The 17,692-nt window shown below is 43.8% G+C and overlaps 1 protein-coding gene across 1 annotated transcript in view; it reads left to right on the top strand.

The window, feature by feature from the left end:
* LOC108804637 (potassium voltage-gated channel subfamily KQT member 1-like) overlaps positions 1–17,692 on the top strand; it is a 58,677-nt gene that overhangs the window by 33,882 nt on the left and 7,103 nt on the right. The window contains exons 4-14 of the mRNA XM_018576470.1: positions 295–373; positions 2,711–2,807; positions 4,121–4,261; positions 5,082–5,192; positions 5,444–5,539; positions 7,132–7,260; positions 9,068–9,269; positions 10,598–10,657; positions 11,857–11,971; positions 15,683–15,758; positions 17,554–17,648. Of these exons, the coding sequence (XP_018431972.1) occupies positions 295–373; positions 2,711–2,807; positions 4,121–4,261; positions 5,082–5,192; positions 5,444–5,539; positions 7,132–7,260; positions 9,068–9,269; positions 10,598–10,657; positions 11,857–11,971; positions 15,683–15,758; positions 17,554–17,648 (1,201 nt within the window). The remainder of the gene's footprint in view (positions 1–294; positions 374–2,710; positions 2,808–4,120; positions 4,262–5,081; positions 5,193–5,443; positions 5,540–7,131; positions 7,261–9,067; positions 9,270–10,597; positions 10,658–11,856; positions 11,972–15,682; positions 15,759–17,553; positions 17,649–17,692) is intronic.

Raw genomic sequence — 17,692 nt, 5'->3', positions numbered from 1 at the left:
CACCGATGTGCCGTGCTAGGCTGCCTGAATCACAAAACTGGCTGGGCAGAATTATAAATCCTGTGGTAGGTAAAGCAGTTTACTTATATATCTTTTTGGCTGGATTTAGGTTTTGAAAAAACACCCCTGTGCCAGGCAGCTACATCAGTAGGTATTTGCCACTGTAAGCTCTGGGAGTTTTTCTGCATCGGGTGCCTGTACATACTTACAAACTGTTTGCATATTGCCCCTAAGGGCCGGAGTATCGTGAAATATACAATTCACTCTGCGCTTTTTGTCTCTTCTCCCCCTCAGATCTCATCGTGGTCATAGCCTCCATTATTGTGCTCAGTGTCGGCTCCAACGGGCAGGTCTTCGCCACATCCGCAATTAGGTTGGTGAGTTTATTGGGGTCCAGGATTTATCGAGGTCGGATGTTCAGATTTGCTATCAAGCAGATCTGCCATTAAAACTTCACACTTCTCATGTATAACGCATCAGCATCACTAAATAGTTATTGGCTCAAAATAAAAAGTGTAATTTTCTTGCCATGGTAAAAATTGGGGTTTCTCTGAGTTAGTTGGGGCAACTGACATCACATGGCACCCGGCAGCAATCGCGGGGCTTTAAGATATCTACATGAGGGAGGCTTTGAGAGGTTGATAACATGTAAAAAATACATTAGATGCAATATGGGAATGTAATGACCTGGTGACAGGGTCTCTTTAAGTTGCATCATGCTATATCCTGATCACAAGCCATAGACAGCCAAGTATCTGGCATAAGTGGAGATCAGCAATGGCAGCCTATTTAGTGGTCTCAGGTTTCATCTAATAAAGTGTAATACTGTACATAGACTTTACTGGTTCTCATGATGAGTGAGATTTCTGGTTTAAAGTGACACCAAACTCAGGAGTTATATATTAAATATGCATTCAAGCACCCTAACTATTAATAAAAATGTATCTTATTTGTGTAGCACTCAGCTGTAGATCCTCAAATCATCTCTGAATTTTGCTGACACTGTGTCACCCCCTCTGATGGTGTCACCCGGTGTGGGACGCACCCCCCGCAACACACCTTGTGTGGCTCTGACTTAGCAGTGTGAGCCCCTCATAATGGGCACAGCAGGTGTGCAGGCCTGGGAACTCAACACGGGGATGGTGGGAACCCCTTTATAATGGGCACAGCAGGTGTGCAGACCCAGAAACTCAGCACAGGAATGGTGGGACCCCTCATAATGAACACAACAGGTGTACAGCCTTAGCAAAATCATCAGAGTCAATGACATATGCAAGTCATAACATATGCTGTCATCATCCATCAAATACTGAAATAGGAGTTTTGGGTGGACCATTCCTGTATTTGGTCATATTTTGTTGATCCCAATAGCTGCTCATCTTACAGCCGTGTTCAATTTGGCTGACAATGTCCTTCCTTCTGGAGGGGGCTACTTTTGTTCCCCATGGTCCCTGTGTTTATTGTAAAGTAGCCACCACTCCAAGCTCGCTCCTGTGATGGACTACAATCTCAAATTTAGTTTACTAATTTGTACTGAGATTGTAGTCCATCCTGGGAACGAGCTTGGAGCGGTGGATACTTTATAACACACACAGGGACCATGGAGAACAAAAGTAGCCACCCTCCAGAAGGAAGGACAGTGTCGGCACCAATTCAGAGATGATTGGAGGATCTACAGCCGAGTGATACACAAATAAGATACATTTTTGTTAATAGTTAGGGGACTGGAATGTATTTGTAAGATGTAACTTTAGTGCCACTTTAAGGACTACGTGTACTATGTCACTTGCTACATATTGATACATTCCTGTTGCAATGACAGATTCCAGACAACAATACAGAACAAACAGTGATGGGCAGAATCTACTGGTGTAAATATTATGTCGTCACTGGCAAATTCACAGGACCTCTTTGTAGTGCTTTTTGTGGTCCATGGAGAGTCTTTAGGTCCACCTGCACCCACCTACTCCAATGGTTTCCAGCTAGTTTCTTATTAGGACAATGATGTTCGGGGGGATTCTACCCCCATAACCCACTTGGATAGCGCTCAAACTAATGACTGGAGCCCACTGGAGAGTAACATGGAGCTCATAAGCAAATGAGAAGCAGAAGATTCACCCATCTCTTCTCTGGTAGAGCTCGCCATCTATTGTCTCCAGCACAGACCCAGACACACACATATACATTTCCTCAAATGCCAGTTAACCCAGATTGTCTTGTCGGTTTGTGGGAAGTTGGGGGACAGAACAGAACACACATCTTCAATGCAGGCGGAGGTCTGGAATGATACCCAAGACCCCAGTGCTGCAAAGAAGCTGACATGTTTCCACTGACTCAGTGTAACAGCTTTGCAATACTGCAGCTCACTGGGGATCATTATGTCATAGTGCAGCGCTGTCATGTCACTCAGCCATTGGTCAATTATTATACACAATACTCCGCTCATCGGTTGGGAAGCTGAGCATATCTTAAAGCAGAACTCCAGGCACCCAATAAACACTTTAGTTCTTATATACATTCATTAAAAAGGAGCATTTTTGACACTGTTAATATAACTACCTGAAATCTATTTTCATATTTACTTCCCACCATTCTCTGCATGCCAGTTTTTATAGAACGGTGAATAACTTATTGGTCAACGAGAACCTGACTTTGCTGCCTGTTATTGTACATCACACTAAATCCTCAATGTCTGACTTTCGCTCTGCAGGGGGATCCGATTCCTTCAGATACTTCGCATGTTACATGTGGACCGCCAGGGAGGAACGTGGAGGCTGCTGGGATCTGTAGTTTTCATCCATCGCCAGGTGGGGGCACTGCACTGCATAAACTGTACACAGGGATAGGCACTGAATTGGGACTTTGCATGGACTAGGCAAATTAGCAGGCAATCATGACAAATTGTTGTGACAAATATGATTCAGTATATAGAAATCCCAGCACTTCTGGGTGTGGGGATATGTGCAAGTCCTTCCTGCCTCTGACAGAACAGAACTTAGTACATAACTGGCCAATTGCCAGGCTGGACAGATGTCTCATATGGATGGAAGAGAGCTTATTTTAAAGTTGCTGTTTGCGTGGGAATTTTAAGTCTCTGCAGGGGCAGAACCTCAAATGGGGCGGGGCAGGAAAGTGCAGAAAATTATAGACTCCTCAAGGAGCCTCCTATCAGGTGAACCTGTTAATTTACTTCTTCTAGGTGAAGTATAGGTTCACTTTAAAGCAGTCACAAGCTGAGGCATGTCCTTAACCAGTTGTAATGTATAGCTGCAGGGAGGTTGTAGAGAGCATGTTCTGGCTTTACAGTTTGGCTAGGGTGCCAAGACTGCCAGGATAGAGTAACAACTGCTTTGTCAGGAATGATAGAGCATGTATCTGTATTTCATCTGCATTTGTTTCTTTAGCGTGTCAATGTATTCTTAAAGTGAACCTGTGCATTGCCCATGGAGAGCAAAGCAACAGCCTCAGTTTAATTCTGCTTCCCACAGTTGCTTACATTTGCCTTCTCTTCGCTCCCCCATTGCTTTGTTCAGTCGCCGGAGTAAAGAGAAGAAGCCTTGTGTTTGCTCAAAGCTGCTCTGATCAGAGTTTACAGTGGGTTGTGGATGCATTCCCCACCCCCATGTGACAGCTTTTGCACCTTCCATTTGGCTGTTCGGGCACCCAGCATTGCATTGTAGGAGAAAGGGGAGACAGTCACATGCTTCCCCATACCTAGAAGTACTGGGTGTTTCTTTTTACTCCTTGTGGGGGAGTAATCAGGATCTTGTGAGAGATCCGACATCATCGCCTGATCCGGCCGAAACCATCACTTCATGGCCAAAGTCTACGGACACCTCTGCCATTAGGGTTATATTAATGGTTGTTTACTTGATGAAAGCAATCCAGTCTGCTGATGACTTATCCTGTAACTGTAGCTCTTGAAGCAGCCAGTTCATCCTGATCCTTCATCAAGTGAGGCAGCCAAAAGAAATCATTTATTTTCACACAATGTAACACTTGCTAAATGTTCTGTTTTCAATAGGATTCGTGTCCAGAATTCAGATGGCGCTGATCATGTATGTTGCACATTTATGTGGCTCATCGTGGCCCCTTGTTGTTTGCTTTGTTCCCCCTACAGGAGCTCATCACCACTTTGTACATTGGCTTCCTGGGTCTCATCTTCTCATCCTACTTCGTCTACCTGGCTGAGAAGGATGCAGTGGATGAAGAGGGGAGGACCGGATTTTCCAGCTACGCTGATGCCCTCTGGTGGGGGGTGGTGAGTATAACGGGACATATTACAATTGTTTCTTTAATCCCAGGCAGTTCAAGTGCACTTTTAGTGGGAGTTCTAAGTGGGAAATTCTTCCAATACTGTAATCAAAAAATTAGGTCCAGTGTTGTAATAAAACACACTGTATATAAACCCAAGAACCAAAATGTAATATATTACATATTATCAGTACTTAGATGTGGTGGCTGCATTAGTTTTCTTTTTTTTTTCTTTTCCCCTGGGGATCCTGCCAGTAAAATATTTCAGTCCTAGGGTGACAACGCTCACTCACTATGTTGTATCTGTGGAGGAGCAGCGTTGTCGCCCTCAGAAGTGTGTTTGTAGTACATAACACCCCCTTTACAGCTTTATTCCCAGGGGGAATGGTGTTCTGTAGTTCAGCAACAGAGAACTGGGCAAGGCTGACAACACTGCTTAGCATTTCAGTGCATCAGTTGCACTGCGTTGCCTGATCAAACAGGAACTTAGGAACTCACTGTATTACTGGCAGATAAACAGGTATTTGTACTATAGTTTTTTTTAAGAAACAAAATATGACCAAATCTACATGTATGGCAGAGATGTACTGTATATTTTTTTCCCAACCATACACATTAACAAAACTTTTGGCAGGTAAAACATTTCCATTCTGAATGTTTCAGATGCTTTTATTTGTGAAACAATATTACATTATTATTCAGAGACTTTTTCAATTGTTAGAAGGTTTTTCTATCTTGAAATCATTTATACAATATCTGCTGGAGGGTATTCTATGGGATGATCAGATATCAGCCTGTATGACTGGGTTTAGTTTCCCGTTACACAGGTCACCGTGACGACGATTGGTTATGGGGACAAAGTTCCACAGACGTGGATTGGGAAGACAATTGCGTCTTGCTTCTCTGTCTTTGCCATCTCCTTCTTTGCACTACCAGCGGTGAGTAATGTATATAGTACATGCATATTCATCATATGTATGGTTCTTTGGAGTTATTAAATAATTTCAGATGTGAAAGCTGCAACAAAAAAACGAACATGTGTGACAATAGTAAATACTATTAGAAGAATATTGAACGGTGTACAGACCTAATAAGAATACAATATTGACCGTTTCACTGCGGAGCCCTATGTGATTGCTGGGAAAGTCTCCGCAGTCTTGTCCAAGGTGCTGACTTTCTTTTCTCTCAGGGGATTCTGGGTTCTGGCTTTGCTCTGAAAGTCCAGCAGAAACAGCGACAGAAACATTTCAACAGACAGATCCCGGCCGCAGCATCGCTAATCCAGGTACATTATACACTGTGCTGGTTCAGAGGTGACATAGAAAATGTATGTATCTAAGATAGAGAAAAGGGCTGGGGGGAGACTGAAGTAAAAAAAAATGCAAGGAGTGGAGGAGAGGAAAGAGAAGAACATGAGAAAAGAAGGAAAAAGAAAAGGTGAGAGAGAAGGCAAAAGATATAAAACGAGAGAGGGAGAGAAAACAGAAGATAAAGAGAACGCGGAGGAGAGTGACAGAAAGAAGAGAAAAGAAAAAGATATAGAGAGAAGATGAGAGATAGAAAACAAGAAAGACAACAATAGAGAGAAGAAAAGAGAGAGATAAATGGTAAGACAATGAAGAGCAGTGGAAAGTAGACAAGACAAGGAGAGTGACATAGAAAATACAAGTAATAGAGAACAATAGAAATAAGATAAGCGAGATAGAAGATAAGAGAGATAGCAATAGACAGAAGACAAGCGAGAGAAGACAAGGGAGAAAGAGTGATAGAGAGAAGGCAACAGGGAGAGAGCTATAGAGACAAGACAACAGACAATTACAGAGAGAACATACGAGAAGTCACAGGAGAAAAAGAGAAGGCAGAGGAGAGTGACAGAACGCAGGAGAGAAAGATACAGAAAGAAGACAAGAGATAAAAATCAGGAGAGGCAGCAACAGAGAGAAGAAAAGAGCCATAAGACCAGAGAGAGCGATAGAAAGAAGACGAGAGTGAAAGTGACAAAGACAAGTACTAAAGATCAATAGAAAGAAGGAGAGAGAGAGAAGACAAAAGAGAAAAAGATAGAGAGGGCAAAAAGGAGAGAGCAATAGATTGAGGTGAATAGTGAAAGAGCAATGGAGAGATTATGAGAGAGAAGACAAGAGGGGGAGAGCTATAGAGGGAAGACAAAGGGAGAGCGCTATAAAGAGAAGACAAGAGAAAGAGAGGGAAGATTAGAGATAAAGAACTTTAGAGAGAAGACAAGAGAAAGAAATGAAAGACAAAGGGAGAGGGCTATAGAGAGAAGACAAGAGAGCAAAAGACAGAAGAAGAGAGAGAAGACAAGAGAGGAAAGAGAGCGAAGACAAGAGGAAGAGAGTGATAGAGAGAAGACAAGAGAAATAGCGAGAAGACGAGAGAGAGAGTGAGAGAGAAAACAGAGATAAAGAAACGAGAGAGAGAGAGAGAGAGACTGATAGAGAGAAGACAAGAGGAATAGTGAGAAGACAAGAGAGAAAGAGTGATAGAGAGAAGACAAGAAGGAGAGAGAAATAGTGAGTGAAGGACAATCGCACTACCACAATGAAGTGTCTGCCCACATGGTGACAGAGTGCACCAATTATCAGAGGGGCACACATAGAAGGGTTTTCTGCCCAATAAAAGAAAAGAACATCCAAAGGTGCCTTCTTATTGTGGGACTATTGGATCGTAAGATTTTAAAAAGGCTGAGCAGGTTCACTCTAAAGTATGACACTTACGCTTGCGCTGTAATTGTATGCGATACATATTTTTTTTATTGAAACTGGAATTTTCCTTTAAATGTCTGTAACATGGCACAACCATGTTCCACAATCCATGTACCGTAATAACTGACACGTGTGATTCTGTCACTTGCAGACCCTGTGGAGGTGTTACGCTGCAGAGAAGTCCTACAACTCTACAGCCACCTGGAAGATCTACCTGACCCCTCCAGATCAGAATAACAAGTCAGTGCCGACGGCGGGCAGCCCTATCGCACGGAGACAGGTCCGGAGATTCCAGCAAGCCTAATCAGATAGTCTTCAATTACCTAGACTAGAACGCCTCCTTTCTATGCAGTTATCTACTCAGTGGTGCTGAAACTTTCTCACTTCCATGATATGGAAGCGTAAAGTCCAGCAGGGAGGATGGGAGCCCCTTCAACATGGCAAGAGAAAGGTTGACAGAGCAGGGATGATAACTCCTTTATTGCATTTTTTGTAATAAAAAATGCATTTTTATTACAGAAAATGAATTTTTTTAAAATCGGTATTGGAATGCTGGAAACTCTGTCATCTTTTTTTGTCTTTTATTGTTGTTTCCCTGTTGGAGATTTTCTCTCCTTCCTGTCTGGTAAAAGGTTCTCTCCAGAACAGAAAGAGAAAGAAACAGAACAGCAGAAGGAAGAGGAGACATTTCTCTGACCAAGCTCCAGATAGCAGTAAAACTTGACAGGGGTTCTAACTAGGGATGCAGCAATACTGGTTTCTCGGAATTAAGTATGAGTACCGATATTTTTTCCCAGTACTCGCCGATACCGAATACCGATACCGGAATCACAAGGTATCATGGACCTGGCTTTTTAGGCAATCCTGATTGCCTGGATAGCCGGTGTTCTATTGGAAGAACAACGGCTTCACATTCCCTCGCGACACTACGAGGCAGCCTGGTTTCCTGACCAATCAGGAAAATGGGCGGTGGGTCATGACGTGCCGCCAGGCTGCCTAGCGACAAGTGAAGCTGGCTTCCTAGCTTATCAGGAAGTTGGGAGGTGGGTCATGACCTGCCGCGTGGTTTCCTGATTGGCTGGGAAGCCGGCTCCATGCTCCCCCGCAGCACTGCCGGCCAGAGGGAATCTCCCTCTGACCGGAAGTTCCGGTATCAGGGTAAGTATTGAAGCATTTGGGCGAGTACAAGTACGAGCCCAGATACTCTGTATCTGCACCTATACCAGTATTGCTATTGGTGCACCCCTAGTTCTAACCTTTCCCCATTCTGTCCGAAAACAAAAAAAATTAAGTATAGTTACACTTTAACTACTTGAGTATCAGCCTGTAACACCCCTTCATTACCAGGACAATGTTTCAGCTTTCAGTGCTGTGATAGTTTGACAATTTCTCGCTCATGCAACTCCCTACCCAATGCATTTTATATCATTTTTTTGAGCCTGAGTTTTTTCTGGTGGTATTTTTTTACCTGCTGTTTTTTTATTTTCTACTATATAAAAGAAAACAAAAAGGACAAAAATGTGGGATTTCTTACATTTACCTTTCATTTCTTTAGCTTTAAAAACAATCCCACTACCATAAGCGGTCAGCGGCACTTTAATCCACCCCTTCTCCTTCAATCTTCTGCAATCCTTCTTTCTGTTGTTTACAAACATTCAGCGCTCCCCTTGCTCACTTCCTCCATTGTGAATGGGCTGAATGTTTGAAAACACTGGCAGTGTCTACACTTGTGATAGTTATGATTGGTTCACAACAATCACAAGGTACAGAGCCACTCTGTCCAATGACAGCTCTAATACAGCCATTCAGGGGCGCATTGTTTTCCACAGAGCTGTTTATAAATGGTCCTCTTATGCACCGTTTCTTGTACTATAGAGCAGTACCGAGGTGGTAAACTTGTGCCAAGGACAAGGATTCACCTATCCACCTTCCCACAATGCAGTGCTCACTTCTTCAGCAATCAACAGCATTGGCGACCGCTGTTGTATGAGGGGGGCCTAATCTTAGGCAAATATCGACTTTCCTTAGGCAGAGATGTAGCTCTGTCTGTACTGTTTGGTGACTGAAATTCCTTGCTCTTCCCCCAGAACAGAAGAAGTAGGAAGAAGACCAAATCTCTGCATGAGGCCCTTGTCACCCCCACCAGCCCCACCCTGGCCCCGTTGTGCCTGACTCCGATGCCCTCGGGTCCCCGGGCGTCGGCCCCAGAAAATGCCCTGTCTGTGCCTCACATCACCTACCATCATGCGGAAGGGGACAAAAGCAGCCTGAACTTCCAGGGCCCCACAGGTAGGTGGTCACAATATAATAACGGTGTTCTTTATGACATTTTGAAGTCTAATTTACTCCTACACTTTGCTTCTGTGCAGGAACCTCCTTCAATAAAGACCGGTCACTGCTGCTCTCCCTCCTTGTGCAAGGAGACTGGTCTTGTCTCCGCCCCTTCCTGTAGTTTTCTGCAGGCAACCTGTAATGGGTGGGGTCTGCTGGGTCCCTCCCATAGCTCTGCTCTCTGAACAGGTTATGTACAGTCCAAGGACCGTCATGGCATGGTCACCAAGAATTATATTCATGGAAGTTGCCTATTTTAAAAGATGAAAACAAGCTTTTGATATGGCATTAATATGTTAAAGATAATATGAGATTTTAGTTCATGGGTACACATCTACTTTAAGTGTTATCAGCACAGTCAGCCATTCTAAATAAGGGAACATGACAATATACAGCAGAAGTAGGCACTCCAGCTTTGGTGAAACTGCAAGTCCCATGAGACTTTGCAAAACTCTGAAGTCTACATGTATAAGTCCCAGAGGCACAGGCCTGATGGGATTTGTAGTTTCACAGCAGCTGGAGTGCCAAGGTTGCCTAACCCCAGATATACAGCATCAAATTACTAGATAGAGGCCCATATTTCAAGATCAGCAAAACGGCTGCTTTGTGTTTCACAGCACCCTTCCCAGCTTGGCAGGCAATGACTAGTGATGAGTTACACCAGGATAAGGGTTTGAAAAAGTTATTGGCCAAAATAACAAATGTCAGAAAATCTTTTAGTGCTGACTTTTATAAATAGGTCCTGGGGGCTCTGCAGGTATACATGGTGGCCTGGCTAATGACTCTGCTTTCTCATAATCATGACATGATACCTCTAGTCAAATCAGTTTTGGAAAAAGTAGGGGAGGGATAAAACCCATGTTAGTTTATTTCCTTTGTCCCATTAGGAAGATTTCTACTGACTTCCTGCCCTAGAAACGCAACAGGAAGTGAGAGGAAATCTCTTCAAAGTGAGGAAAATCCCCTCTTAGTTGTCACTGGAACAGGTGTCCCCTTTGGAAGGTTTCCCCCTACTGTTTCAGGTGACAGCTGTATACATTTGGATTTCCCATCACTTTCTCATGTCACTATGGAGTTCCCATCATAATGGTCACCTGGGGACACAATCAGTAAAAAAAGAAAACCCCTGTCATGATTTTTAAATTTTAGAAAAAAGTTTAAATTGATGCAAATAAAGCTTTGCCTACTTGGACCCTCTACAACCTCCATGTTCTTAGATCTTATTCTATATCTTCTGAGCTTGGCTTTTTCTCTTTCCTGTCCCGTCTTTTCACTCTTTCTGACAGGTCGTTGCCGATCCTGGTCCACCCTCACTATCTGCACATCCAGTAACTTCACTGCACAAGGTATCTCAGGGTCAGAATTACAAAGCTGTGTAATGTTTAAACTGCTTATATTGTTGCCCCCTCCTGGTCCTGTACAACATGCTAATGACGATTTCTATGTATATTGCCTACCTTACTTTACCCAGAGATGTCATCAACAACAACAGCAATGCAGGCAAATCATAGCTGGTAGGAGGGGCTGACAGGGTGCTGTACATAGCTTCCTGAAAGCATCACAGCACCCTGCCTCAGTACTTCTCAAGAGTCCTCAGCCCTGATGAAAGCAGTGGGTTGGATATTTGGAGGTGTTATGCAAATATCAAAATGTCTTGATAGGCAGATGTCAGTCTAGAATAGTGGTTGACCTTAGGCAAAGATACAGACCTCCTGTAGGTAACATCCACATGTGATGCCAAGCCCCCTACTCCACTCCTGTGAGCTACAATCCCACTACTCCACTCCTGTGAGCTACAATCCCACTACTCCACTCCTGTGAGCTACAATCCCACTACTCCACTCCTATGAGCTACAATCCCACTACTCCACTCCTGTGAGTTATCTGCCCCTACTCCACTCCTGTTAGTTATCTGCCCCTACTCCACTCCTGGGAGTTATCTGCCCCTACTCCACTCCTGGGAGTTATCTGCCCCTACTCCACTCCTGTGAGTTATCTGCCACTACTCCACTCCTGTGAGTTATCTGCCCCTACTCCACTCCTGGGGGTTATCAGCCCCCTACTCCACTCCTGTTAGTTATCTGCCCCTACTCCAGTCCTGTTAGTTATCAGGCCCCTACTCCACTCCTGTTAGTTATCTGCCCCCTACTCCAGTCCTGTTAGTTATCACCCCCTACTCCACTCCTGTTAGTTATCAGGCCCCTACTCCACTCCTGTTAGTTATCAGCCCCCTACTCCACTCCTACTATCCCCCTACTCCACTGCTGTGAGTTACCAGCCCCCTACTCCTCTTCTTTGAGTTACTAGTCCCCTACTTTACTGTTATGACTTTATTATTCCACACTTCACTTGTTTGGTCCAGTCCGAATGTTGGAGAGACATTTTCTCTGATATGCAGACAGTTCTCTGGATTCAATCATTAGCTATAAAACATAATTTGTCATAGTAGAGCCCCTCGATGGTCAGACAAAAGATATGTGAAGGAAATGAAACATATTTTTATTATTCCGTCATTGAGTCTATATCTGTAATACTTTCTGTGCAGGGAGGAATCGGCCAGACGAATCCCTTCCAGACATTTCCCGGACAAACAGCTACACAGACGATATGGATGCCATGAGTGAGGAGAGCCCTCTGCCAGCGGTCACCAATATCTCACAGTAAGGAACCTTTCCAATGGCAGCAGGGTGGAATATTCTCAAGACCAATCCACCCAAAATTGATATTTCAGATTCATGTCGGGGGGCAGCAAGTCTCCGCTGCCTTTTTATATCTGTTGGGGACTCCAGGGGTGAGACCTTTCCACCTCTTCTCTACATTCCCACTCTCCTGGAGGTGCTCCCACTCCGTTTTCCATAATATAAAATAAAACCTCATAATGGCGGTGGTAAGTGTGCAGACCTTTTCATCCCTAAAAGTCCCCGAGAGAATCAGGTGCTTTAACTCTCCAGCATGTATCAAATCTGAAATATCAGTTTTAGATGGACTGCCCTTTAAAGGGAACCTGTGAAGCATTGATCATGAAAGGCAAAGCAGTAAGTTTCACTGCCACCCTCCCCAACGGCACCTACTCACCTTCGCTCCCCTTTATTCAGATGCTGGAGCAAATAGAAATATCTGCCTTCATACCTTCATACTTGAAGGTATGAAGAGCATGTGATCCCATCCCCTTCCTGCTATGTGATTCCCTGGTTGCTGGTATTTGCCAGTTAGGAGATCACTTGGCACTCCATGTTCTCTTTACTCCCAACAAGAGCAAAGCAAAGGTTCACTTTAAGGGCAGAATGTCATTGTTCTGTAGGGAATGCAGAGTGGTTGGCTTACAAACATATACATGGAAACGTCCCATAACTAAACAACATATTGAATAAACAATCGTTTGGTGAAATGTTTTTCCTGCACAGAGCAGTTTTCCTATTTTGCCTAAAATGTATGCTGGTCAAACAGGTAACCATACAAGCATTGGATATAATGATCATTTCAATGAAAGAATCACATCTTCCAGATATCATTTCACTCTTCCATTTACATTGACCCAGGATCCTTCTGATGGAATATCTAGTGGAATTTGACCAGATTGAAAGTTCATTTTCATGTGAAAGATCATTTAAAGCTAAACTCCAAAAAAAGCAATTATTATCTAAATACAAGAACCATGTGTATTCTTATTGAACCCTAACTATTAACAAAAATGTATCTTATTTGTGTATCACTCGGCTGTAGATCCTCAAATCATCTCTGAATTGGTGCTGACACTGTCCTTCCTTCTGGAGGGGGGCTACTTTTGTTCCCCATGGTCCCTGTGTGTGTTGTAAGGTAGTCACCAGTCCAAGCCCACTCCTGGGATGGACTACAATCTCACACTAATTTAGTTTAATAATTGGTATTGAGATTGTAGTCTATCACAGGAGCGAGCTTGGAATGGCGGCTACTTTACAACACACACAGGGACCATGGGGAACAAAAGTAGCTTCCCCACATGCCATGGAGATGTAGAGAGGGGCAAGTGTTCTGTAGTCATACTTCCTGTCCTAGGGTGATAACACTGCTTCTCTGTATATATGATGTGGTAAGTAAGTGAGTATTGTTACCCTTGGACAGGAAGTGTTACCGCCAGGATTACCAGGTGAAAGAAAGGTATATAAAGCCTGATAAAAATAAAACTAATGAGGCCGCCACTTCTAAGGACTGGTAAGATGCAATATATCACAGTTTTGTTCTTGGGTTTAGATATATTCTAGCCTTCCTTAGGAGAGGCAGCAGGCAGAGAGAGAAGGGCAGCACACCTCTTGTGCCATCTTCTAGTCCAGTTGGCAGCCATTGATGTTTAGAGGATTCAGGGTGGAACCCCAGCAGAAGCTGTGCTTAGGCTCTGATCATAGACAGCTCTGTAGAATGAGAGTGGTCTCAGGTTGTGTGCATTGCTTGCAATTAGTGTGCCTTCTCTGTTCTGGAAGAGGACTACCTCAGCAGCATAGGTTGCAGGTCCAGCTCTTACTAAGCCCTCCATGTCGCTGAAGTGCCCAAGACAGCCAACAGTTTTGCCTACTTATTACCCAGCCAGGGTTAAATGTATGGAAAAGTGGTGTCACAAAAAAAAAGAATAGAGTCCAAGCTTCATTTATTTTTGAAAAGACAAGCCAATGTTGCCAAAACCATTTACAGGAGCCTGCTTTACAAAACGAAGCATCAAGGATCATAAAACAAGCACATTGAGCCCTGATGAAGAGAGACCCTGGACCCCGAAATGTAGTGGCTTGTCGCTTATGAGGAAATATAGGTAGTTTGGACTGGGTTAAGGAGGCGGACCTTATCCTCCAAATATCCCTTGGTCAACACCCGAGCCCCCTTTGTGTATAAAAGCTGCCTAACCTGCCTCACCGCATGTCACTCTAGACTTTCCTTAACCAACCACAAATTAAAGATTGGTATCCAATGCCCTCATCCATACCTTGAGGTCTGGTTACGTGGATGGCCATCATGGCAGATGAGAAAATTGCTTACATACAAGGAGCGTTTTCCGATTCACTAACATGATAAGGATGCTTTTCTGTCTATAGCGTTAGATTGTGTTTCATGTGTATTGTTTCTTTCTGCTTTTGTTGCCTTTTATATGAGTTTTTATCTGTGCCCATCCTTGTCTGTGTAACGGTTATGCTTTGTCTTCCCCACAGCTCGATGGGCAGGTGAGGATGTGTGCGGGTAGATGTGTATAAAAGTGGATGAAAAGACAGCTGCATTACATAAGTATACATTGTTATAAAACGAAAGCTCTGAATCAAAGACACAGAGTCTCTGGCATTGCCCCGGGAGGCTTATTGTTACTAAAACTCAATTTGTTATCCATTTTTATACACGTGCCCCTGCATGCTTGGGTGTGTGTGCCCCCTTAGTGTGCGTGCTTTGGATGAATGATTATAAAGTACATAATGATGATGCAGCACAATGAGAGTGGATGCAACATGAACACAATATACACCTCAGCACTGTATTTTACACTTTGTGTTCCCTTATCTCTAATCAATTTCTCTACTATTGCCCTCTTCTGTCTGAGAAACATGCTCATTGTCATCTGAGATTCTGTCTTGTATTATTTACCAGAAAACCAGCTCTCAGTGCCGTAGGTTTTACCCTCTAATAGACCATGTGACTACAAACCTCCAAGGCTTACATCTGGCTTTACCAGGCCATGCACAAAGCTGCCCGTTACTGAAACAATGGATTGCAGAATACTATGAAAACCTCTGCTTTTATCTACTGTATATATGCAGAATGCAGTAGTGCATATTGTGTCACTGTTCTCCCCTAAGTGTACATACAGTGTGGGTGTGCTCCTTTGAGTGCACATGCTGTGTAGGTGTACTTCCTGGAGTGTACGTAATGTCTGGGTTTACTCCTCTGAATATGCATGCTGTGTGGGTATACTCCTCTGAATATGCATGCTGTGTGGGTATACTCCTCTGAATATGCATGCTGTGTGGGTATACTCCTCTGAATATGCATGTTGTGTGGGTGTACTCCTCTGAATATGCATGCTGTGTGGGTGTACTGCTGTGAGTGTACATGTTGTGAGGGTGTAACCCTTTGAGTGTACATGCAGTGTGTGTGTACTCCCCTGAGTGTAGATGTGGTGTGGGTGTAGTCCTCTAAGTGGGGGTGTACTCCTCCGAGTGTACATGCGATTGGGGGTGTACTCCTCCGAGTGTACATGCGGTGTGGGTGTACTCTGAGTGCAGATGTGGTGTGGGCGTACTCCTCTGAGTGTATATGCGGTGTGGGTGTACTCCTCTGAGGACATGTGGTATGCCAGTGTGCTTTCCCATTGCTAGGTGTCCAGCATTATATGTGACCTGTCACACACTCTCCTGCAGGTTGACAGAAGCTCACAGGACAGCAGTAAAGGTCACACGGAGAATGCAGTATTTTGTGGCCCGCAGAAAATTCCAGGTACCATAAATCATGTATATGTCAGGTGACTATGAGACGGGTATTATGGCTGATAGACGACTAGGCTTCCAGATATAAATGTGAATGTGCTCCCAGCTGAGGATGGGTGGACACACTTTCACCGATCAGTTGTATATGTCAGAATTACTTTTAGTGAATCTTGTCATTCTAATCTTGAAAGCCGGGTTTTCTGTCCAGCTCAATGCTGATTGGCTGAGAAGCATCATACCGGCTGTTTGGCCAGCTCGATGTTGATTGTCCAGGAAGCCGGCTGCCCAGCCAATCAGCATAGAGCCGGCTTCCTGGCTGATGAGGAAGCCGGGAGGCGGGTCATTACCCGCCGCCCGACTTCCTGATTGGCTGGGATGCTGGCTCCATGCTGTTTGCCCGGATTCAGTAGAGACCAAATATGATATAAACTGGATGCATCTTCCTCTTAGGAGGTCTAATATATATTTTTATACTTCTGGATTTTGTAATATCGGCATGTTTGTTGTTCTAACTGACATTAGTGTAACCACTTTGTATGAATGTCACTACATTACTGTAAGAGTTATGGATAGGGATGCACCGATATATCGGCCGAAAATTGCACTTTTGGCTAAATGCCGAAAGTGCAATTTTCCTGCCGATACATCGGCGCATCCCTGCTTTCTTTCCTCCCCGCTGGGCGCTGCTCTGCGTCCCAGGCGGAAGAGTGAAACTGTGATAGCCGGCCGAGTGCTGCGGGAGGAGAGCGCTTTTAGCGGCCGACGTCTCTCCTCCCACACCGCTCAGCCTCCTATCACAGTCCGGCAGAGCGGTGTGTGGGCGGAGACCGGCCGCACTGTCACAGGTGGCTGAGCTCTCCTCCCCACACCGCTCCCTCAGCCTCCTATGACAGCGTGTCAGAGAGGAGCGCGAGTGTCAGTGATCTCTGAGTGTTTGTACATAATTGAGGACATGGTATGTTAACTATAGCCTCAATTATGAATGAATGGGAAGTGATCTGCATCACCCCCATTCATTCATAATTGTAGTTATAGTAAACATACAATGTACTCATGTTATCAATGAACAGGAACACTCAGAGGATTCCTGTTCATTGATAACAGGGGACACAGAAAAAGAGATTGAGGACTTTGTGTTCTCAATCTCTTTTTCTATTTTAAAAGGGAAATATCAGGGGTCTGTTTAGACCCCCAATATTTCCACGAAGCCCCTAAAAGTAAAAATAAAAATATTTAATAAAAAATGAATAAATAAATATACAAAAAATTAAAAGTTTATAAAAAAATAAAATTATTTTTCAAAAATTAGAAAAATGAAAATACAAAAAATTTTTGGTTTAGGCCTGACAATTTTTTTTTTTCGGTTTTGAAATTTCCATTTCGGTGCACCTCTAGTTATGGAATATGAATACAGCTGAGAGCATGATATCTAATAAGGTTTAAACCAGACTTACAAATACATCTAACCGCCCCTGTTACTGACGATAATAAAGGTGGTTGTGCGTTCATTACAACTTTGCGCCACACAGTTTGGGGTTTTCCAGACCTCATTATTTGCTGCTTCTTCACTGAGTCGGTGCAGTTTATAATTTTGTACAGGAGATTCCCAAAAAATGTTTTCTAGAGGACCTTGTACAGTGTCTGGTAGGGGTGTCATGATTAAAAAACTGGCTTTAATGTTTTTAGCAAGTAGGACAGATCACAGATGGCTGTGTATCCAGCTTATTACCTATACTTACTCTGTGAGCTATCACATGTGTCATCCACTTCTTATCTTTTTCTGACCACTTCCCCCACCCTCCCAGCAAGCTCGGAAACCATACGACGTTCGGGATGTGATTGAACAATATTCCCAGGGACACTTGAATATGATGGTGCGCATCAAGGAGCTGCAGAGAAGGTAACGGGGACAGAGGGGTGGAAATGTAGTGTCATAGTCGCCGC

This window comes from Nanorana parkeri, unplaced genomic scaffold (genome assembly GCF_000935625.1).
Source record: "Nanorana parkeri isolate BGI_ZX_2015 unplaced genomic scaffold, ASM93562v1 scaffold67, whole genome shotgun sequence".
NCBI lineage: Eukaryota > Metazoa > Chordata > Amphibia > Anura > Dicroglossidae > Nanorana > Nanorana parkeri.
The sequence above is the reverse complement of the archived record's forward strand: the minus strand, read 5'-3'. Positions and strand labels throughout refer to the sequence as shown.